The 23,160-nt window shown below is 46.1% G+C and overlaps 1 protein-coding gene across 11 annotated transcripts in view; it reads left to right on the top strand.

The window, feature by feature from the left end:
• Arhgap39 (Rho GTPase activating protein 39) overlaps positions 1-23,160 on the top strand; it is a 92,583-nt gene that overhangs the window by 34,813 nt on the left and 34,610 nt on the right. For all 11 annotated transcript variants that reach the window (XR_005486709.2, XR_005486708.2, XM_006241866.5 and 8 more), the window contains exon 2: positions 16,522-16,688. Coding sequence is in view for 9 of the 11 variants with exons in the window: in XM_006241866.5 (XP_006241928.1) it covers positions 16,603-16,688 (86 nt within the window). In the remaining 2 variants the exon portion in view is untranslated. The remainder of the gene's footprint in view (positions 1-16,521; positions 16,689-23,160) is intronic.

Here is a 23,160-nt window from a genome sequence, read left to right as displayed (position 1 = left end):
CTAGCACTAGGAACAGATTGCTGTTTCCGGGGCTCATTCTCCAAACAGACCCCATCAGGAGCCAGCACAGAGCGTCCTCTGTTCCAGAACTCCGTGTAGGAAGTTGGAATTGAGAACCTTCTCGCCCACTCATGACCGGAACTTTCCCACAGTGAGGGGTGGGAGGAGCAGCAGCCAGTTCAGTGGTGGGGGTGGGGGCATTCAGAGGCCCTGATACTGTCATGTGAGTGGCATTTGGCCTACTCCCTAGATATCTCAAGCCTTAGAGTGTGCTGTGGCCAAGCCTGCCCTTCACTTGGGAAGTGGACATGCTGGGTTTGGGTGAGATCTTCCTAAAACAGGCCCTGGCTCTGAGTGCTGTGTGTCCCTTATCTGCCGGCTGTCCTGACATCAATGCAGGCCATTAACCCTGGTTGCTCTCTGCTAGTCCATGAGATGAATACTAAAAGGGCCTACCTCCAACTGTGCCCTACACAGGAGTGAAAAGTATGACGAACACCCCAGAAAGGCAGCCACTATCAGGTGATGCAACCATTCATCCCATTGCCTCTGCTGTACATCAGGATCCATGAAACAGATCAACAGAACCCGGCATAGTGGTGCACACCTATAATCCTAGCACCAGAGAGGCTGAGACTGAAGAATCAGGAGTTCAAGGCCAATCTCCAGTATATAGTGAGTTTGAGGCCAGCCTAGACTACATGAGACATTGTCCAAAGAAAGAAAGAAAAAAGGTAGTAGTAGTTTGAAAGCAGAAAGGTATAAGACAAAGCCATTTCCTTTTTTGGCAGCTTTTACATATTCTGTAGGCCCTAAATATCAAGTGCAGAGCATGTAGGCACAGGAGCATGGGGGCACCGAATATAGCAGGATATCCCAGACACAGCAGCATCAATCTCTGGGACCCTTTGAGTAAGGGCCTATCTCTTCAAACAGGAAACAAGATGCTGGTCTTTGTGTCCACTGCCCACTGTGACCTGTGTGGGTCATTCTGAGGCCTGAATCTCCTGCTCTCTTCTCAGCACAGTCCTGCCTGGCAAGGTCACCCATCCTCTAATGGAGAGGGGAAATCAGCAGTAGTTGGTCCTTCAACGGCATCAGTAGTGGAAAATGGGTTTTCTCAGGTTCATCAAGGAGTCAAGCCCTAGCATTGCTGGAACCTCTCTCCTTGTATTGCACCAATGAGTATTTTGAGGGGAAGCCATCAGAACAGTTGGGCACTTCTGACCGAATGGCAGTACTTTTCCTTCCCTCACAGCAGTTATGAAAAGGCCAAAGGCCATGTCAGTGGCCTGAGGCAGATGCTTGGATACCACAACTCCATGGAGAACAACCCAGGGATAAGAAGCTATGGATGAAGGGGGTTGGGGATTTACCTCAGTGGTAGAACGCTTGCCTAGCAAGCGAGGGCCCTGGGTTCGGTCCCCAGCTCCGAAAAAAAAGAAGAAAAAAAGAAAAAAAAAGAAGCAGCTATGGATGAGCCCAGAAGCCCAGAACACCACAACCAGGCAAGAAAGTGAGGTAGTCCCAAGAAAACAAATAGGTCCCACTGGACCATTACTACAAATGAAAATAACACTTAAAAATCAACACAGAAGGCATAAGCAGAATGTAATCTGCACAGAAAAGAACAGACAGTCCTGCAGGTCCAGCCTGTGTGAGAGAAGATTCCACATCAGAAAAGCAAAGGTGCACACTGGGTTACAGAAGAAGGGTTCACCTGTTCCCGACTTGTTCTCTGTATTATATGTGCTCTTGTCTGACTTCCAGTCGTTTTGTGTATGAGTACGCATGTGCCACAGTACATGTGAAAGTCAGGACCATATGGGAGTATGCTCTGTCAATAATGACAGTCAAGAGAATGAACTCTGAACTCAAGTGAACATACAAGTCTGGCAGCAGGTGCCTTTACCCATTGAGCTAATCAGTGGGTCCTGCTTTTGATTTTGGAAACCAAATCTTGCCAGCTAGTCCAGGCTGATCTGGAATTAAAGATCTTCCTGTTTTCACCCTGAATACTAGGATTGTTGATCCCCATCAGATTGCTTGGCTCTTTTCTGCTTCTTGTAGTTTGAAGATTTTTCTTCCTCTCTGTTTGGGAAAAGACCCAATCAGATGTGCAGCTAGGGTCCAGCTACTATCCTATGGTCCTCGTGGCCCCCGCTGTCTGGTCAGTCATTACTGAAGTCAGAAGTCCATATGCACGGCAAGGTGGCTGCCGCCGCCCTTCATTGCTTGGATGTGATGTGAGTTCCTCTCTTCCTCTTCTCCGAAAGGGTTTAAGAGCTGATCCTAGAACATAGCAGGGTGTGGCAGGAAGAATAGAGGAGGTACTGAAGCTGTTTAGGGTAGTTTAAACCTGTAGTCCCAGCATAGAAGACTGAGACAGGAGGATTCCTGTGAGATCAAGGCCAGCCTGGGCTAGATAGTGCATTCTTGCTAGCCTAGTTTGTAGAGTAAGACCCTTACTCAACAACCAGAAACATAACAACAATAAGAAAAAAGCTGGCCATCGAGAACAGTTAGGGAAGACTTTGAGAGCAAGCCTGCTGGTTACTGAGCTGCTTATGCTCAAGTGGGTTGCAGGCACAGGGCTTGGAGAATGAGGCATTGTGTTCCCAGCACACAGTTGTGCTTTCAGAATGTGAACTGTGAACCAATTCTTTGTGCGGGACTTGGAAAGCTTCTTACAGATGGCCTTGGGAGTGGACCTCAGGCCTTCTGGACATGCTGGTTAACCAAAGACATATTCATTCTAATTCTTCCTTGAAACTCACTGAAATGAACAAAAAGAATCAAAGAACAAGAACAAGATCTTTTCTACAAAGAATCTGAGAGAAGCCATAGACCAGAGAGGATGTCAGCCAGATGGGAGTGAGGAGCTGTGGGTAGTTCAGTCTTGAAAAGCCAGGCTCTTGTGGAGCAAGAGTGACTTTTAGGGATGTTGTTTATGAGCGAGCATTTGCTTAAAAGAATGGGGTCTCTGGTTCCTTTGGATTGCTGCTAAAGATACACTGGAGCATCTGGGAAGACAGTGGGACTGGGGTACCCCAGCCTCATTTTTCTGTAAGATCCAGACATACAGGGTGAGATGGGAAGGAGAGAGAGCAATGTGCGGCTGCTGTGCAGCTGACATCTGTGTTCTGAGCAGTGTCCCTCCTCCCTCCCTCTCTCCTTCCCTCCCTCCTTCCCCCGCCGCCAAGTGGACCAAAGAACAGTCACCAGCAGACACACTGGGCTGTACACTCCCAGCAGATGACTGGCTCACCTAGGAGGAGACTTTCTGTGGCCCATCTCCTTGCCTTAGTTGCTCAGAAATCTTCTGGAGGCCGAGCTGGAGAGATTGCTCAATGGTTCAGGTTGTTCTTCGAGAGGACCCAGTTTTGATTCACAACTGTCCCAGGGAGTTCAACATCCTCTCCTGGCCTCCAAGGGCACCAAGCATAGGTACATAGAGAGCACAGACATGCTTGTAGGGAAAGCACCCATTCATATCAGTAAGAGAAAGAAGCAACCATTCTGGAGCTTCTGAGCTACCAGGTTGTCATTGAGCTGTAGCTGTTTAGAGACTCAAATTGCCAGTGTCACATAGCATGATCCAAACTGTGACAAAACAGAGCCTCTTGTCTCAGGCAAGAACTTGTGCTCACTGCTGGCCTGAGCTAGGTTTCTGTCATGAATGACGCCAGAACCTCACTTCTAGATGAAGCTTGTAAGGAGGCTTGGTACAAAATGGTTCTGGAACAACATCCAGTTTGGGCCGCTCTTGGTCAGTCTTGCTCCTTCCTTGTTTAAGAGGCCCAATAGAAGTTGGGGTACACCCCAACAGTGGTAAAGTATTTGTTCAGCATGTACAAAGTTCTGGGTTCCATCTCTAGGACTGCAAATAACAGTGATAAATACAAGAAGTAACTCAGAGCTGTAGGGGGAGCATGGGTAGACACCAGGGGAAGGGGAAGAATAAAGCTAAAGAGAAATTTAGAGTTAATGTGAAAGGAGTTTTACATGGAGCCGTCTCTGTCCACCAAGAAATTGGCAAAATTAAAATATATAACAAAAACATGCTTAAATGATGACAATAGGCCAAGTGAGCTGGCAGAACTGGGGAAACTAAGTGGTAAAGTTTACAGCAGGAGAGTCCCTAGGGCCATTTAGTAGCAGCAAGAAACGAGACAATATTAGTCTTGGAGAGCAGCCAGAGGGGAAAGCATGCTATATGAGAAAAGTAGAGTTTGGGAAGAGCTGGGCAGAAGGTTCAGGACAGCATTGACACTGGTTGATGGCCAGCGAGCGGTTCCTGTCCCAATGTGGGAAGGATCTGTTCTCCACCAGTGTAGGGGAGATGAGAGGAAGAGATAGTTGATGGAGGAAGCAGTCTTATTGCTGTTCTGCTGCTGTGAAGAGACGCCATGACTAAGGCAGCTTATAAAGAGAAGCATTTAATTTGGGGGCTTGCTTACAGTTTCAGAGGGTTAGTCAACCATAACAGAGCAGAGAGCATGCCACCAGAGCAGTAGCTGAGAGTTTTACATCCTGATCCAAAGGCGGCAGGCAGAGACCTCCAAGCCCACCCCAGTGACACACCTCCTTCAACTAGGCCAAGTCATCTCTTTCCCAGTTTATCTGCTGAGTACTAAGCATGTAAATATACGCGCCTGCGAAGGCCATTCTCATTCAAACCACCTCAGGAGGTGTAAGTTTGTATGTTGAAAAGAGCAGGACCTTGTAGGCCAGGCATGGCAGAGCTCTCTGAATGTGTGTCAGCCTGCTCTATGTAGTGACTCCTAGCCTGGTCAGAGCTACACAGTAAAACACTGTCTTAGGAAAGACTGTTTCTGCATGGGTTTCCATAGACATAAATGTAAGTAGCTCTCTTGTTGATAGGATCCACAGTTTTGAAGAGCAGATAGGAAAGTGTCCCCCATGCTCACAGGAGGCCAAGTTGCTCTGCACAGGATTACCAAGCATCAGCAATAACGATCGACCTTCGGATGGGCACAGAGTCAGTGTGGAAAACCTCACTGAAGGCCTCAGTGCCTGAAGACAGTGAACCCTGAGTCCCTGTTTTACTTACTTGCCTACATTAATTTATTTGTGAGTGTGAAAGTTAGAGATAAATTCTGGGTATAGTAGTGCACAACTTTAGTCCCAGCACTTTCAGGGCAGAGGCAGGCAGATCTAGTGAGTTCCAGGACAGCCTGGACCATATAGAGAGACCCCATCTCAAAAAAACAAGCAAGGAAGGAAGGAAGAAAAAGAAAGGAGAGAGGGCTAACCTGTGGAAGTGGGTTCTCTCCCTCCACCCTGTGTGTTCCTGGCTTTGAACTTAGGTCCTCAAGCTTGGAGACAAGTGCTCTTTTTTACCCATGGAGCTTTCTTATACATGGCTCCAGACTGTGAATTCTGAGACTGAAAAACTAAAAGCTATGGTTACAGAAGAGTCTGTGATGATATGAAATTAATAAATTGGCATTTGAAAGGAATGAAAATGTATGTTCTCTACCATTAATTCTCAAAGACAGGCATTTGCAGATAAATATCTGAAGTGAATAAAATGAAGAGATGAAAAGGAAAAGCTTTGATTAAATTTGAGAAAAAACAGCTTAGTATGATCTTACTAACAGTATAATTTTGAACGTGCCTGTTTGCAATTAGATAAGAAATAGCAGTCATGGTTATAACTATGGTTGAATGTGAGCCGTGGACCTGAATGATAATGAATTTTTCACAGGAATGTAGGTCACCTGCTATGTGTGTACACTGGGACTGAATAGTCAGGTACAGCAATAGCAGATAGGGCAGGAGTGTCTCATAGTCAGCGTGAGAAACCCGGGAGACTGTTAGCAAAGGGAAGGCACTATATTGGTCCATGTGGTAGCTGACTTGAGCTGGAAAAGGGATCTGCCTTCCAAATGCTGGGTTAAAGGTGTGACCCACAACCACTGAGCTGTTTTTATCTTTTTAAAGATTCATTTTAGTGACTGTATGTGTCTGTTTACCAGGTTCAAAAGAGGGTGCTGGATCCCCTGGAGCTGAAGTTATAGGCAGTCGTAGGTTGTCCAACATAGGTGTTGGGAGCTATTTCAGGTCCTCTGGACAAGCAACAACTATTCTTAACCTCTGAGGAGTCTCTTTGGCTCCAAATGGTTTACCTTACGAAATTTAGCAATAAAGCACTAAATTTTGCAGTTGGGCCAGAGGAAGTGGTAATTGGAATTTCAGGGTCTGACAACCCTCCAAGAGCAAACAGAAGCTCCACTATTACCATGGACCTATATATCTGCTATAGTCTGCTTATTTTGTTGCTATGGTGATTAACTTCATTTTATTTTTTTCAAGACAGTTTCACTGTGTAGCCTTGGCTGTCTTGGAACTAGCTCTGTAGACCAGGCTGGCCACCAGCTCACAGAGATTCGCCTGCCTCTGCCTCATTAGTGCTGTGATCAAAGCCATGTGCCACCTGCTGCTATGACGATTAATCTTGAATGTCAATTTGATGGGATATAGAGTTGCCATGGAAACAAATCCCAAGTGTGTCTAAGAGAGGTTGTCTAGACAAGGTCACCTGAATTGGAAAGACCTATCTTAAACATAGGTAGTGCTGTTCACTGAAGTGGGCACTGAGCTGAACAAAGAGGACAAAGAGAGCGAGCTGGGCAGCACCGGCTTTCAGTTCTCTCTGCTTCCTCCCCGGATCCTGCGTGACCAGCCATCTCCACTACCTTCCCTTCCCTGCTCCGGTAGACTGTGCTTCTGGAGCTGAACTGTGGCCAAAGTAAGCTCCTCCTTCCTTAAGCTGCTTTCTTGGACATGTTGTCACAGCACAGAGACAGATAGATCACTAATATAGATGCCACGACTTCGGCCCTAACAGTCACTATGCCTCAAGGTGACTGGAGGAGACCGCTGTTCCACAGCACGTCCCCTGTGCTCTGCCACCAGACGAAGGGCAAAAAGGGCTAGAAGTGACAGGCAAATGAACACATCTACAGTGCTAGCTGTTTTTTAAAATGTGTATGACTGTTTTGCCTGCATGTATGTCTGTGTGCTATCCTGGTGTCCATGGAAACTACAAGAGTGTCGGATCCCCTGAAAGTGGAGTGCAGGTGATTGTGAGCTGCCATGTGGGTGCTGAGAATTGAATTCAAGTCTTCTGGAAGAGCATACAATGCACTAACCACGGAGCCACCTTTTAAAGCTGTTTTCTGACGAGAGGAACCAGCAGTCCTAGCAGAAAGGACTGAAATGACTGGGGCAGGAAATGTGTAAAGTGAGCCTGGAGCATCTCACAGAAGCATAAAGTCAGGACAAGCCAAAACAAAAGCCGATCTCACAATTACAGCACATCTAAAGGAACTCAGGAACCCACTAAAGAGTTCCCACTAAGTTGGAGAGAGAGCTCAGCAACTAAGAGCCGTGGCTGCTCTTCAAGAGGACTCAGGTTCAATTCCTAGCACCCATATTGTAATTAATAATCTGTAATTTCAGTTCCAGAGGATCTAACACCCTCTTTGTTCTCTGTGGCCACTGTACACATGTGTTGCACATACATGTTTGGAAGCAAAATGTTAACACATAAAATAATAAATTTTAAAAAGCATTCCTGGTAACCAAGGCTGAAGTACTTTGTGCGAAACAGCCCCATGGGATTGCAGTCGGAGGCATAAATGTCTGTAACTGTAAGCTTATGTAAATGAATGACTCAGTAAACAAGCCGAGGAGAGAAGACGTAAATACCAGCCACACAGAAACCATGTAAGGAGGTGGGTAGGTCTACCCTGACCTGGGTACCATGCAGTGTAATACACAGAGACCAGAAAGTTCTAGCCTACACTACGGCAGCTGAATTGGGGTCGCTGTCGCTGTGATGAAACACCGTCCCCAAAAGCAAGCTGAAAAGGAAAGGGTTTATTTGGCTTACACTTGTACATTGTTGTTCCTCATCGAAGGAAGTGAGGGCAGGAACTCACACAGGGCAGGAACCTGGAGGCAGGAGCTGGTGCAGAGACCATGGAGGAGCAACACTTACTGGCTTGTTCCCCATGGCTTGCTCAACTGGCTTTCTTAGAAACCAGGACCACCAGCCCAGAGATGCCAGCACCGATAATGGGCTGTGCCCACCCTAGTAAATTACTGATTTAGAAAATTTCCCATGGCCTGCATATGGAGCCATGCTATCAATTGAGGCTCCCACCTTTCAGATAACACTAGTAGTAAAGTCAACATAAAAGTAGCTAGCATACTAAAATAAAAAATCAAAAGTGTAAAATTGGCAAGTGTTAGCTTTTGTTTGTTTTAAAATTATTCTCTTTGTTTGTTTTTCTGTGTAGCACTGGCTGCCCTGAAACTCACTTTGTAGACTGAGCTAGCCTCAAACTTAGAAATCCACCTGCCTCTGTCTCCCAAGTGCTGGGACTACAGGTTTGTGCTGTCATTACCCCGCAACAAACATCAGTCTTGACAGACGAGAAAAAGCTGTTGTAACTGCACCATTAGTTCAGAAAGGTTCAGAAAGCTGCATGGCTGAAGTCTGGGCACTTCTTGTCAGGATTGGACATGTACGTTAAAGCCTCGATTAGCCAGAGGGAGGCAAGGCAATTAGCACTGTGGGCAAAGAGCTCCATACTCCTGAGCTCCAAAGAGAGATCCTACCTCAGAAATCCAAAGACTCCATAAATGTATTTATTTAATGGTCAGTAAGAGCTGAAATAAGAATGTCCGATTTTGGGGCTGGGGATTTAGCTCAGTGGTAGAGCACTTACCTAGGAAGCACAAGGCCCTGGGTTCGGTCCCCAGCTCCGAAAAAAAGAACCAAAAAAAAAAAGAAGAACTACTTTTGGGGTTGGGGATTTAGCTCAGTGGTAGAGCGCTTGCTTAGGAAGCGCAAGGCCCTGGGTTCGGTCCCCAGCTCCGGAAAAAAAGAACCAAAAAAAAAAAAAAAAAAAGAATGTCCGATTTTGACAGTAAATGGATGAACAGAGACCAAGTTGGTGTCAGCACCCTGGCCAGCTTCACCTGATGTGGTAAAACTCCCACCCAAACATTTATTCTGTTCTGGTGCTTGTGAGAAATGCTATTCTTGAGAATATGAATATTCAGCGAATATTTACCAAAATAAGGCTTTGCCTTGCTGTCAAATACTTTTTTTTTTATGGGAGGGGCATGTGGGTTGGGACAATACCTCTCTGTAGCCTTAGCTGGCCTGGAACTCACAGAGATCTGCCAGCCTCTGCCTCTGCTATCAAATGCTGGGACTAGAAGTGTACACCACCACTCCCTACCTGGATCATCAAACATCTTAACAAGATTGAATATTCAGAATGCAATAATCTCTCTAACAAGAATGAGACTAAATCAGAAACCAATGAACATACCCAGAGGGTCTGAGTGCGGTGTCACAAGACTGTATGCCCAGCCTGGGCTCTCTTGTGAGACTTTGTCTCAACAAACAAAACAAAATCTGGAAAACTGGCAGTTATTAGATAACACATCTATAGAAGGTCAAGATAAATCAGTGAACTTTTTCAGACTTTTTTTTTTTGGTTCTTTTTTTGGTTCTTTTTTTCAGAGCTGGGGACCGAACCCAGGGCCTTGTGCTTCCTAGGCAAGCGCTCTACCACTGAGCTAAATCCCCAACCCCCAGACTTTATATATAGGTGTGTTTTGTCTATGCATCATGTCTGTGCATCATGTGTGTGCCCCATACCTACATGGGCCAGAAAAGTATGCTGCTCTTCTGGAACTGAGTAACAGTCTGTTGTGAGCTGCCATGTGGGTTCTGGGAACTGAACCCAGGTTGCCTGGAAAAGCAACTTGCGCACTTAATGGCTGAGCCATCTCTCTAGCCCCCAGAAAGGAGTTGTTGATGTTGTTGTTTTGGACTGGAATGGAAATATAGTATGTCCAAATCGGTAGGGTGTCATAAGTCATGAAAGCTCTTTGGAAGTTTTAAGACTAACTCCAAATTGGGGTGAATCTGTGTTGAGACAGAGCCATGTAATGTCTTCACGGCTATCCCTGGACTCCTGATCTTCCTACATCTACCTTCCAGTGCTGGGGTTACGGGTGCACACCCAAATGCCCAGATTGGATTTTTATTCTAAGATTTTGTCTGTCGGTCTGTCTGTCTGTCTACTTACCTACCTTACTTCTTACTTTCAAGGCAGGTTTTTGTTCTCTCTCTCTCTCTCTCTCTCTCTCTCTCTCTCTCTCTCTCTCACACACACACACACACACACACACACTGTGTACCCAAACACATGTGCACACACATGCATACTAAATAATCTTTTTAAAAAGTTGCTGAGCCAAAAGCATGGTACAGACCACCTGCACAGTGGACACTGACTTTGTTCCTTGTATGTGTGTGTGCATGTGGAGGTCAGAGGACACGACGTGTTAGTGCTTGTCTTCCCCCTTGCTTGAAACAGCCTCTTGTCATTCACTGAATGTGCCAGGCCAAGTGATCCTTGGACTTGTAAGGATTGCCCTTCTCTGTCTTTAGCCTCCCTGTAGGAATACTGCGGTTTTCACTTAATAACCTGTGGTTTCTGGGAACAGCATAATGAAGGATACCTTCATTCAGCCTCTCTCTCTCTCTCTTTTTAAGTATATATTTTAACTTACAAAGGAGTGGATTACCATAAGGTCTTTTCATACATCCTTAGTTTCAGTCCCCTCCTCCCCCACAACCCTCTCCTGTTCCCTCTCCCCTGACCGACATTCATGCTTAGACCTTTCCATCCCCAATATTTCTCCAATCTGTTCTCATATCATGTGTGTTCTACATGAGATGCTTCCCGCCTCATGAGGCCTTTCTAGTTTCTTGACCCTTACAGACACTCTAAATTAAACATAAAAATCCAAAAGTTCACAGTGAGGATTTGCATATGAGGAGAATGCATGGTGTGCGTCTTCTGAGCCCTGGCTGCCTTTCTCAGTGCATTTTCAGTTCTAGCCCTTCTTCTACAAAGTCATATTTCTTTATTCCACAGTGTACCCACCACATTTTCATGATTCATTCATTGGTTACTGGGTGTCCTTGATTGTGACTAGGGCGGCAGTGAACATGGGCTTGCCAGTATCTCTGTAGTAGGAATTAGCGTCCTCTGGGTCTATGCCCAGGTCTGACGTAACTGGGTCACATGGTAGCTCTATTTTTAGATTTTTTGAGAAACTGCCACAGTGATTTTCAAAGTAGCTGCAGCACCTTAGATTCCCACCAACGGCGGCCACGTCTTTTCTCCAACATCCTTACCAGCATTTTTCGTCACTTGTTCTCTTGATGACAGTCTTTCTGACTAAGGTCAGAAAAAAACTCAAAGTGTTACTAATTTGCATTTCCATGGTGGGCAAGAATGCTGAACACTTGTGTAAAAAAAAAAAAAAAACTATTTACTAACAAATTGTATTTCTGGGGCTGGAAAGATGACTTACAGTGTTTGCTCATCGTTCAGAAAGCCTGAGTTTGGTTCCCAGCACCCGTATCAGGTGGCTCACAACCTTCTGTAACCCGATCTTCAGGAGATATGACGCCTCTGTCCTCCACAGACACCCACACACATGCACATAATTCACCGTGCTCACTCTCTCCCTTCCCCCTATCCACACCGGATACAATTTAAATTAATAAAATAAAAAGTGGAAAGGCACTTTGTCTTCAGCTGTACAGCCCTTGTCTGTGCACGTATCTTGCAATGCTTTTTCTACTATTTTCTCTAGCGGTTTCAGGGACTCGGGTCTGATGCTGACCTTGTAAATTCATTCAGGGTGGAAGAAAGAGCTGGTTCCATTCTACGTGCATCTGCCCAGTTTTCCCAGCACTATTTGTTGAAGATATTCTTTTCTCCTATGTATACTTTGATATCCTCATCAAAAACCGATGGCTCTAGTTATGTGGCCTTAAATCTGGGCCCTAATCCTGTCCATTGATCTGTGGGGTCTGCCTTTGTTAGTGCCGTGCTGTCATTATTACTGCGGCTCTTCCGGACAGCTTGAGTCAGGGATGGCGGTCCTCCAGCAGGTCCTTTGCTTTAGGATCGCCTGGCTCTCTGAATTCTTCTTCCGTATGGATGTTAACAGCGTCCCTCTGTGCTAAGATGAGAGGGTTGGTGTTTTAATGGGGGTTGCACAGAGTGTGTCTGTTGCTTTTGGTAGGATGGTGGTTTGCAGGATCTTCCTGCCCATGAGCATGGTATCGCTCTCCTTGTCTTGTTTCTTTCCTCTTTTCCTCAGTGTGTTAAACGTTTCATGTTGACATCTTTCTCTTCCTTGATTAGGTTTATTTCAAGGTCTTGTTTCAAGGCTGTTGTGAATCAAATGGTTTCTCTTATTTCTCTATCAATGTATTTGGCATTGGTTAGGAAGGCTATTGATTCTTTCACTAGCATTGTGCCCCGATACTTGGCTGAAAGTGTTTATGAATTCCAGGGTCTTCTACGCAGAGACTCATATCATCTGCAGATCAGCAGACCGAGGCCTTGACATCGTTGCTGCATGTGCCCTTTGTGTTTGCTTCTCTTGTCTCACTGCCTTAACTACTATTTTCTGTTCAATATTGAATATGAGTGAAGAAAACCTGTACCCTTTTCTTGTTCTTGATTTTAATGGAAAACTTGGAGTTTTCACTGTTTAATAGCTGGTTAGCTATAGACTGTGAATAGAGCCTTTATTGTGTTAAAAAGTCCTTCTCTTCGGAATTTCTTTAGAACTTTTTTCCAGAAAAGATGCTGGAATTTTTGTCAAAAGCCTTTTCTTCCTCTATCAAGATGATCATATGGTGTTAAGGGTTTAGCTCAGTGGTAAAGTGATTGCTAGGCCCTGGATTTGGTCCTCAGCTCTGAAAAAGAAAATAAAAAAGATTATATTATATGATTTCTGTCTTCGATCACTTATATAATTTATAAAATTTATTGAATTACATCTATTGAATTATCCCAGCCTCTCTAGAATAAAACAACTCCATATAGAGAATGATCTTTTTGATGTGTTCTCTACCATGTCCTGAGCATCCTGGTCCCGACTGTGAGAGGGTGAAGAAAGGAGAGACGTATGTGAGAAAACCACGGTCAGGTGCCCTTAGCCTGTTATGGAGCACAGTGGCGGAGTCAGCTGGTCTCCATAGGCTGTCTCCGTAGGTGCCACTGTGTCCTCCTGAAGGAGGCTGGGACACTGGACTTGTTAGTTTTTGCACCACTGATCAGTTGTTCGCAGAAGGCTTCGCCATTCCAAGCCTGACACAGCTGTGCCATGTCAACAGTACTCGTTCGCTCGGGGCTTACCCCTTCTTTACACAGCCTCCCCACACACAGTTCCTGACTTCAGTTTGCAAGCATCTTGTTGAGACTATTTGATCTCTGCCCCCCAGGATATTGGTGTATAATTTTCCTTCACTGATGGTGTTGCTAGTGTCTTTACTAGCTTTATGAAGGGAGCCTTGTTATATTCCATCCTTTCCTCCCCCATTTTATTTTTTTTTAAGATTTATTTATTTTATTTATGTGAGTACACTATCACTGTCTTCAGACACACCAGAAGAGGGCATCAGATCTCTTTACAGATGGTGTGAGCCACCATGTTGTTGCTGGGATTTGAACTCAGGACCTCTGGAAGAGCAGTCAGTACTCTAACCGCTGAGCCATCCCTCCAGCCCTTCTTTCCATTTTATAACTAGTGTGGTATTGGCGGTGTGGTGGTGAGTGTAACTGCCTTCTAGTTTATGAACTAATTTGAGAAACATAAGCATTAGTTTTTCTTTAGGTCTGGTAAAGTTCCCCAGTGAATCTTTCTAGGCCTGAACTTTTTTAGTTAGGAGATTTTTATTTTTTATTAATTTTTATTTATTATGTGTATAGGGGTTTTGCCTACATGTATGTATACCATATGAAGTATCCATTGAGACCAGAGAAGGGCAGTAAACTTCTTGCAGCTAGAGTTGCAAATAGTTACCAGCCACCATGTGGGTGCTGGGAATCAAACCTAGGTCCTCTAAAAGAGCAGCCAGTGCTATAACCCCTGAGCCATCTTGCCAGCCTCTTTATAGATCTGCCTAAATATTTCATCTTACTGCAAATTTGTTAGGTGATAAAACTAGACAGTCAAACTTTTTTTTATATATTTCCAGGTTAGTAGAATATATGTTTTAAGGAATGACCTAATGACTTTCTACATTTCATATTCTTTGTCATAACGACTTTTTTTTTGTCTCCCAAATACTTGGATTACATATGTCTGCCACCTTTCCTGGTTTACCTGGTATTTGAAGCTTTTTTAATTTGCCCCTAAATTAGCAGTTAATATCCATGGAATATCCCTTGTTTGAGGGAAGGGGTAAGTCTAATGCCATCTGGGAGTTTGTAAAGAGTAAAAAGCCCAGTGATACTCTGTTCCCCCTGGCTGTGTGTGTGGTGGAGATCAGGGTGGGGAGCAGCATGTAAGCAGAGCCTGCAGCACTGTGTGAGCAGCAGCACCTTAGCTGGGGATAGTGTGTGGCCCCTGACCCCCTCCTGACGCTGTTGGATCTGATTCTTGATGGCAACGACTGCTCCTCAACTTTATTAAAGAAAACCCTGGTGTGTGCATGGGCTCATTCTCACTGCTGCGGAGTCGGTGTGCACTTGGTGTCCCTCCTGTGTCGGTTGAGCTGGCATTGCTGGCATGGCCACAGTGGCCTCCTTAAGGATGTGTGGATGCATGTGTTCTCCTATAGGGAATACTGTCAAGCTGCTACCTGGAGGGGAGAGCCCTTCAGACCGAGCATTAGATACATGTGCTCTTCTCCTTGCCCTTCCCCGCACTGGGTCTTGTTGTCTTTGCTTTTGCTGAGTGCTTGTTGAGTGCTTTATGTCATCCGCCTTTAAGAGCATTTCCATGGGGTTAAGAGCACTGGCTGCTCTTCCAGAGGTCCTGAGCTCAATTCCCAGCAACCACATGGTGGCTCACAACCATCTGTAATGGGATCCGATGCCCTCTTCTGGTGTGCCTGAAGACAGTGATAGTGTGCTCACATAAATAAAGTAAATAAATAAGTAAATCTTTTTAAAAAGAGCACTTCCCTGAAGAGTGAGGTGGATGTCTCCATAGCTGCCCACTTGCTGCCGCTCCATCACGTTATCTGCAGCATTCCCTCTGTTTAATGTGCCTGTTTCAGATCACACGTGCCACAACTGGACTTCTTTGTAGCAAATGCCTCCCATTTGGGATTTGCATTTTTCCTCCTCCTCCTCCTCCCCCTCCTCTCTCTTCCTTCTACCATGTCTGAGTCAGGGTTTCTGTTCCTGCACAAACATGACCAAGAAGCTAGTTGGGAAGGAAAAGGTTTATTCAATTTACACTTCTACATTGCTGTTCATCACCAAAGGATGTCAGGACTGGAATCAAGCAGGTCAGGAAGCAGGAGCTGATGCAGAGGCCATGGAGGGATGTTACTTACTGTCTTGCTTCCCCTGGCTTGCTCAGCTTGCTCTCTTATAGAACCCCAGACACCAGCCCAGGGACGGCTCCACCCACAATGGGCTGGGCCCTTTCCCTCTTGATCACTAATTGAGAAAATGCCTCACAACTGGGTCTCATGAAGGCATTTCCTCAAGGGAGGCTCCTTTCTCTGTGATAACTCCAGCTTGTGTCAAGTTGACACACAAAACCAGCCAGTACATACGGTCTCACTTTGTAGCCTTGGCTGGTCTGGAACTCACTCTGGAGACCAGGGTGCCCTCTAACCCACAGAGGTCTCTGTGTCTCTGCCTCCTGAGTTTTGAGATTAATGGCATGCACTGCCACACCCAGCCTACTCTTGGTTTCCTGATAAGTAGATATCCTTAATCTTAACTTTATTACAGTCTAATTCACTACTTTTTCTTTGGGTGCTAGTTTTGTGACTGTCTCAGAAATCTGTCCCCACTGTAAAACCAAGCTTTCTTTGGTTTTTCCTAAAAGTTCATTTTGTTTTTTTCAGCCTTCACATTTATAACATGGATGGTTTTATGTGTGGACGAGCGTAGGCTCAGGGGTCTCTTTCCATGCATATTGTAATCAGCACAATCTGTCGGTGAGAGCGCCTGCTCGCTGTCACAGGAAATCTGTGTGCCTCTCGTGCCCGAGTTCCGCTGAGCATGAGGCCATACCCTGTGTGCAGTGCCCATCTTCATCTCCACAGTGATGTCCCGTATATGGGCATCCTGGGTAGGGTCCAGACGCAGACATCAGTGAGGCCTGGGTGCTCAGTGTGTCCTCCAGCTTTATAGTTCTGGAAGCTCTCGTACACTACCCTGGCCCAGGGGCAATGCAGCATTAAGCACTTAGCCAGCAGGCTTTCCCTCTGTGCAAGAGAAGCCGGCTGGCCACTGAGACCACCTTGCTGGGAGTGGCTTCCCTGAGGAGTCTTGAGGCATGGGAATTGCTTTCCATTTGAGCCAGCTGTCTGTTGGGAGAGCAAGATGGGCTGTAATTCCATGTTTGTGGGGTGGGCCATCACTTGATACCTGAGTTTCCCATGAGTGCTTAGCCACTGTTTTTTCTCCCTAGTGTGGCCTCTTCCTGTCTGATACTGGAGGAGGCAACCTGATGGTCCTCTGACAACTGTTCACCTCAGCACTGAGGAAGCAGATGGCAATGTCACAGACACAGGATTATGAATGCAGAAGCCACCATGTCGATGAGCAGGAGCCTAGGATTCCTGGGTCGAGTACCAGGTAAGGAGACAACATCCACTCTGCATGAATTATCTAGGCTCTGGGGAAAATGAGGGAAACAGCCATACAGGGAAAAGGTAGTGTGACCCTGGGGCTTGGCTCACCAATGGTAGTTCTCCCCACCAGGCTGTCCAGGTACACTGCCTTCTCTCACTGTCCTCCCCTGTCTCTGTAGTCCAGTGTTCTCAGCACAGCCACTCATTGCAGCGATACCTACACAGCTGACAGAGGCCAGTTCATCTCCCTCAGAACTGGTGTTTGGGCTGCACATGTGAACCTGCCTATTTTCTCAGGCACTCTGGGCATCTGTCCATACAGATAGATACCAGTAGTCAGACCTCTTCCTTTCTATTTTTCTGATGTGTGGCTTTTTATCTGGAAATAATTCCACACTAACAGAAAAAAAGATGGTCCCAGAAATGTCCATGTGTTCTTGCTCTGACTTGTCAGCGTTGGTCACCCATCCTTGAGTCATCACCATCAGTCACCTGTCCTTTCTGAGTCACTTTGGGCAGGTCACAAGTATTCTGCCTAAGGCCTTCAGTGCTTGAGTGTGTGTCGGTCAGGTAACTCACATACCCAGGACACAGTCACTCATCAGATCTGATGCTGACACAGGCTTTGATCTCCTCTGCCACCCTCAGCTAGTTCTGCCTGCCTCTGCCTTCTCACCTTCCTTAGCCCTATCCAATCTAAGTGGTTTCCACGGCCTTCTCATGACTTTTATACCCTTAACCAATATAAAGGTAGTCTTTGTACTCAACTGATTAGAATACTTACCCAACATACACAAAACTTTACACTCTACATAAAATGGGCCTAGTGGTAGAGGGAGGTAATTCCAGTACTCAGGAAATAGAAGACTGGAAGATCAGAAGTTTAAGGCGTCTTCAGCTGCATAAAATGCTTGAAACCAGCCTGGGATACATGAGACTCTGTTTCAAAAACAAAAAACAGTGGATGGGAAATGACTCAGCAGTTAAGAGCACTGGCTACTCTTGCAGAGGACCAGGGTCTGTTCCTAGCACTCTCATGGCTACTCACAACCATCTGTAACTCCAGTTCCAAGGATTGCAAAACTGTCTTCTGGGCTCTGCAGGCATATTTAAACAAAATACCCATACACATTAAAAAACACAATTAATGAACAACAACAGGGCTTATGTGTACACCCACAGTAGTTTGCCAGCCCCTGACAGGACTCAGGCAAGGCCCTGCTGAGAGGGCCATGCTGTGCAGCTTCGATTTCAGGTCTTTGCTAGGAAAGCGAGATAAACCAGCATCCTGCACAGGACCCCACCATTCATCCTCACTCCTTTCTAATCTTTTATCAGTTCCCTGATCAGATTTTGTTGGTGATGGTTTGTTTTTTGCTCTGAGTCAAATGCAGGGCCTCATGGATGCCAAACAAACGCTTTAGTCTGAGTCACACCCCCAGTCCCACAGTGTGCCTATCAAGTTGGAGTCTATACTTGGGTGTGGTGTGAAGTATTGACCTGACTTTCAACTCTAAAGTGATTCTTTTTTTTTTTTTTTTTTTTTTTTTTTTTTGCCTTTTCTTTGTATTTTTGTTTTGTTTGTTTGAGACAGGGTTTCTCTGTGTAGCCCTGGCTGTCTTGCAATGCACTCTGTAGACCAGGATGTCCTTGAATTCAGAGATCTGTCTGCCTCTACCCTCCAGTGCTGGGATTAAAACACCACAGCCCTGCACCACTATGGCTGGCTGTGACCCTGTTTCTTGTCACGTCATTATAATTGCTTTTCCCTTTTCTGAGACTTCATACTCTGTGTACATGCCCTGAAAGTTCTGAGGCACTGGGGTAATTGACCTAACCCATGTGTTTCCATTGACTTCTTTGGTTGGTTTTTTGAAATAGGCTCTCTCTGTGTAGCCCTGCCTGGCCTTGAACTCACAGACATTCACCTGCCTGTAGCTCCTGAGAGCTAGGTGTGTGTCACAATCGATCTTAAACATTATTGCCAAATAATCCTCTCCAGTTGAGTCAGTAGGAAGCTGCTGAACATTGTTACCTCCTGTTGCTTACAGGGTTGAGTCCTAGCTGGCTGTGAAGCACTGTGAGCAGCTCTCCAATAGCTAGCATTTTTCTTCCCTGCTTAACTCACTGTAGCATAACTATTATACACGACAGCAAGCTGTGCTGTTCTTAATTCAACCCCCACCCCGACTTACTCATAAGGCCTACACATATGTGACCACTTGCTGTGTCTCTCCCCTTCTTCAGGGTCCACATAGTCCATGGGGCTTCCCAGACTGGGCTCCCCATTTTTCTGAAGCTACTCACTGTGGACATCTTTAGATCACACCCACGCCTGGCTTTAGATGTCAGGTCCTGGGCTCCCCGCCCTCCTGTGCCTTTTATTCTCTGAGTATCGTGATTGAATGTTGCCCCCCAGGAGATGCCAAGAATGTTTCTAAAGGGCTGGGTTTCTGCCCACATGCACAGGAGTATGCTGCAAAGGGAATAAAACCCCATTCTTCGTGGAGAGAGAATCATTGAATCGCATTGATTTAAAAGGACTTTTTAAACAAAACTAAGACTCACTTTTTTTTTTAAGGGATTAAGAGATTGTTCTGTGCTTAATAGCTTTCTTTTGTCACTCAGGAAAATTCTTTGGAGAATACTGTAGCTCTGTTTTGGTAAAATCTAATATAGGTTAGGGAAAAGGTCGGTGAAGAGCAGTTGCCAGAGGAATGAGGTACCCTGAAGCCTCTCACAGCCTGCAGGCAACTACCTTCCTTTGGTGTCATCACTCTGGAAGGACTACACTGGGCAACTGGCACCTGCTGTGTTTGTCAGCAGCCACTAGTGTGCCACCAAGTCCTGCCCCGGATCTTCACACTCTGCTTATTAGTTACCATGTTAAAAGCCTTGCTTCCAGGGTTGGGGATTTAGCTCAGTGGTAGAGCGCTTGCCTAGCAAGCGCAAGGCCCTGGGTTCGGTCCCCAGCTCCGAAAAAAAGAAAAAAGAAAGAAAGAAAAAAAGCCTTGCTTCCCCTTCCTTGCCCTCTCACCTGTCAGCTTCTCTACCATAGCAGCTTCATTCATTCATCTAAAAGTTACCTCCACAGCCCTACTTCAGGAGCTCTGTGAAGCCAGTGCATGTCTGTCTTCATGTCTGTGCTTGGTTTTCCTTCTCTAGGTTCTGTCAGCAAATGTGTCTTAAAGTGCCAGCCAAGTTCTGAGGTGTCGTTGGCCAGAGTTGTCACTGCAAAGCTGGCGTCCACACCAATAAGAGCAGAGGGTATAATGAAGGATGCTCTGCTATGACCATGTACTTGTGTGCACCTGGAATACACTTACATGTCATGTGCTTCCGATGATGGATGGAGGGAGGGAATGTGAGCAGCCAGCTCTAGGAGCTGAGTTTACTGAGTATACGGAGAGGCTGAATGCTGTGCTCTCTGCTGCGAGTTTACTCTGAAGTCAGCCTGGCCATTACGGGTTCTAAGATTAAGATGACCCGATTACCAATCCTAGAAGTGTTTTCAGCTTCAGTCAGAGAGTAGCCAGGGCAGAAAGTACAGGAGAGCAGAGGGAGCCTGGCCATCTATCTGATGCTGGGAGCAAGCTCAAGGTACTGCTTACCTACAGTCATTGTTGGGGCCACAGGGACATGCACATGCCGGCTGCTACTCCTGCAGAGGTCCTGGCAGAAGGTAACTGTGCAGTCACTAGTGCTGAGGAACTTGGAATGGCTTCAGAAGCCACAGGAAGTAGTCGTGTATGCTGGCACTGTTGAGAGCGTCTCCTCTGGCCCAGTCAGGAAGGCTTTGGTAGCCTCAGTTTATAGTGAGGAGCCCAGAAGGGCTCATATTATGTAAGGTCAGGACTTTATGAATGGCGACCATGTGTAGGGGAACATGGAGTAAATGCAGACTATCGCTGGGGCAGAGGGAAGGGAACGGCCTGCAGCTGGCAGCCTGCAGAAGCTTGTGGCCCTAAGGTAGGGCAATGCATATAGTTCTCTTAGAATGTGGACATGTCACACCTTCTTAGACTTATCATGAGCCCATATCTACATATTCAGTCCCTCCCACTGTCCTAAGACGCTTAAATGAGCTAAGTCTTGACTGAGTCTCCAGGTTTCAGACATCTGGATGTACTTGGGAACATCCAGAGAGAAGAAACATCAACAGGCCTGAGTTTGTTAAGAGTCTTTGCCAAAGGCTACATGAGGCTAATTGCCATAGCCCTACATATGCAACTATATAAAATACCCTTACCCTTCAGTGCTGAGCTCAAATGACACCAATCAGTGTTGGAGGGTTCCTTGCTGTCCTATGTATCTGGGTCTGACTCAGAGAACCAAGGCCAAACAGCCCTGCTTCAGCTTTGAGAAGGTAGATTACCCTCACTCATAAGATATAAACAACATTTTAAAGTTTGAAGACAGCATGTGTGTGTGTGTGTGCGTGTGTGTGTGTGCATGTACACACACACACACACACACACACACACACACACACACACACACACACATGAGCTTTTAGATTAACCCAACCTGACATTGCAGAAGTAGGGCAGAGGGAGGGCTTATTAAGTCTTCTACACCAGGATCTCCACAGGTGCATTGTCAGCACTTTCTCTCTGTCACTGTTCACCTGAGTGCCACCTCACCTGATGGTCTTATGTGTCAAGAGCTCATATGATGTATTCCTTGGATACACTGAGCAGTGACAGTTTAGAGAAGGACTAGGCAGGCATTATATAGAATGTTCCTTTGTTCTGCTTCAGTATTTTTCTTGTGGTCAGCTGGAGTCAGAATTGTTTGGGTAGAATGACCTCATCATGTCAATCGTACAAGCTTTCAACATGACCTGTTGAAGTGCATATCACCCTTGACCCTTGGCCAAAGCATGCTGTCTCATTGTGAAGACTCCCTTTCCCTTCAGTACTATGGGAAAGAGCACACATGTCTGAGGGGTGGAAGTTGTGTGTCCCTTCCTGGAAGATGGTGAGGCAACCCACACATGTTGTCTGGGCTTCTGCAGATGTGTCAGTTCTCCACCAACATCACTCTCAATTCATGTCACTCAAGCTGACCAGGGCCCGTGTGTGTGTGTGTGTGTGTGTGTGTGTGTGTGCGCGTGTATTTTATGTTTTGCACACACATGTATGCATGTGAGCATTCTCACAAGGGCACATATGGTAGCCAGAAGTGGACATGAGGTTTTCTTCTCTATCAATCACTCTTTGTTTTATTCTAGTGAATCAGTATGGTGCTTTGAGTGAGAAATGTCTCCGTTGGAACCATGTATTTGGACACTTGGTCTGCCATTGATAGTACTGCTTGGGGAAGTTATGAAAACTTTAGAAAATGGAGTTCCTGTGTGTCACTGGAACCAACTTAAAAGTTCCTACCGTCTCTTCACTTCCTGCTTCCTTTCTGTTCATCACCAGCTCCTGCTCCTGCTTCCATGCCCTGCCTTTCCGCTATGATGCCCTCTCTTCTTTAAGTTGCTTTGGTCATAGTATCTTATCACAGCAACAGAAAAATAATTACTACAGAGAGGACCTCTCTGTGAACCTGGAGGTAGGCTGCCAGTCAGCAATCCCAGTTATCCCTCTCTTCTCCACCCCACAGCACTGGGGTTACAGGCACAGTGTGGCCATTCCTGTCCTTAAATGAGCGTTGGAGTTTTAAACTCAGGCCCCCCTGCTTTTGCAACAAAACTCTTCTACCCACTGTGCCCTGAGCCTCCACTCTCTGACTGGTTTATCTCATTGCTGTGCTGTTGTGTACCATGTGCCATCTCTGGAGTCATACACTTTAGGCTCGCAACTGCACGTATGTATCAGAGAGCATGTCATAGAAGCTACCCTGTGACTGTGACAAGTAAGCAGGGTGAGGCTTCTGGATGGTGGCATCCAACTGGGCCCTAGGTGACTCTGCTCTCACCCTTCAGTAAGCATTTCTGGCCTCTCACTAGGTTGTTTCCCTGGACAGTAGACTTGTCTGCTTCTGGCCAGCCCAGGGGTTAACATTACTAGATTCCTGTGGCCCCTTCATCTGGCTGTAAGAAGATTTCATCTGACAAGTTGCCAGACAGTCTTCCTCTTCCCATTCCCCATGCCCAGCCTGGCATCAGCTTGTGAGTTGCTTTGGGCTCCTGATCCTGGGAGCGAGGCCCAGCCTCCTGCTCTGTTGTCAAGTTAGTTGTCAGTGTGTCTATTGTGCAAGACATGTGCAGCTTATGCATGCCCTGCCACCACGGTCTCTGGCCTCACTGGAGTTTGCCAGGAACCTCAGTATGGGCAGCTGTCCTCACTACATCCAGCCCCTTTTTATGGCCACTGTGATGACTTCTGCTTTTACCCAGGGTCCTGCCTCTGTGTGCTATGTGCCCTGACTGGGGTCATAACTTCTCCTTAATGTCAGTTCAGGAACCTGTAATGGTTCCTATGCCCTCTTGTCCCAGCTACAATCTCCTGCAGCAGAACAGTGGCACC

Source organism: Rattus norvegicus, chromosome 7 (genome assembly GCF_036323735.1).
Source record: "Rattus norvegicus strain BN/NHsdMcwi chromosome 7, GRCr8, whole genome shotgun sequence".
Taxonomy (NCBI): Eukaryota; Metazoa; Chordata; class Mammalia; order Rodentia; family Muridae; genus Rattus; species Rattus norvegicus.
This window is presented reverse-complemented; position numbering and strand designations above follow the sequence as displayed.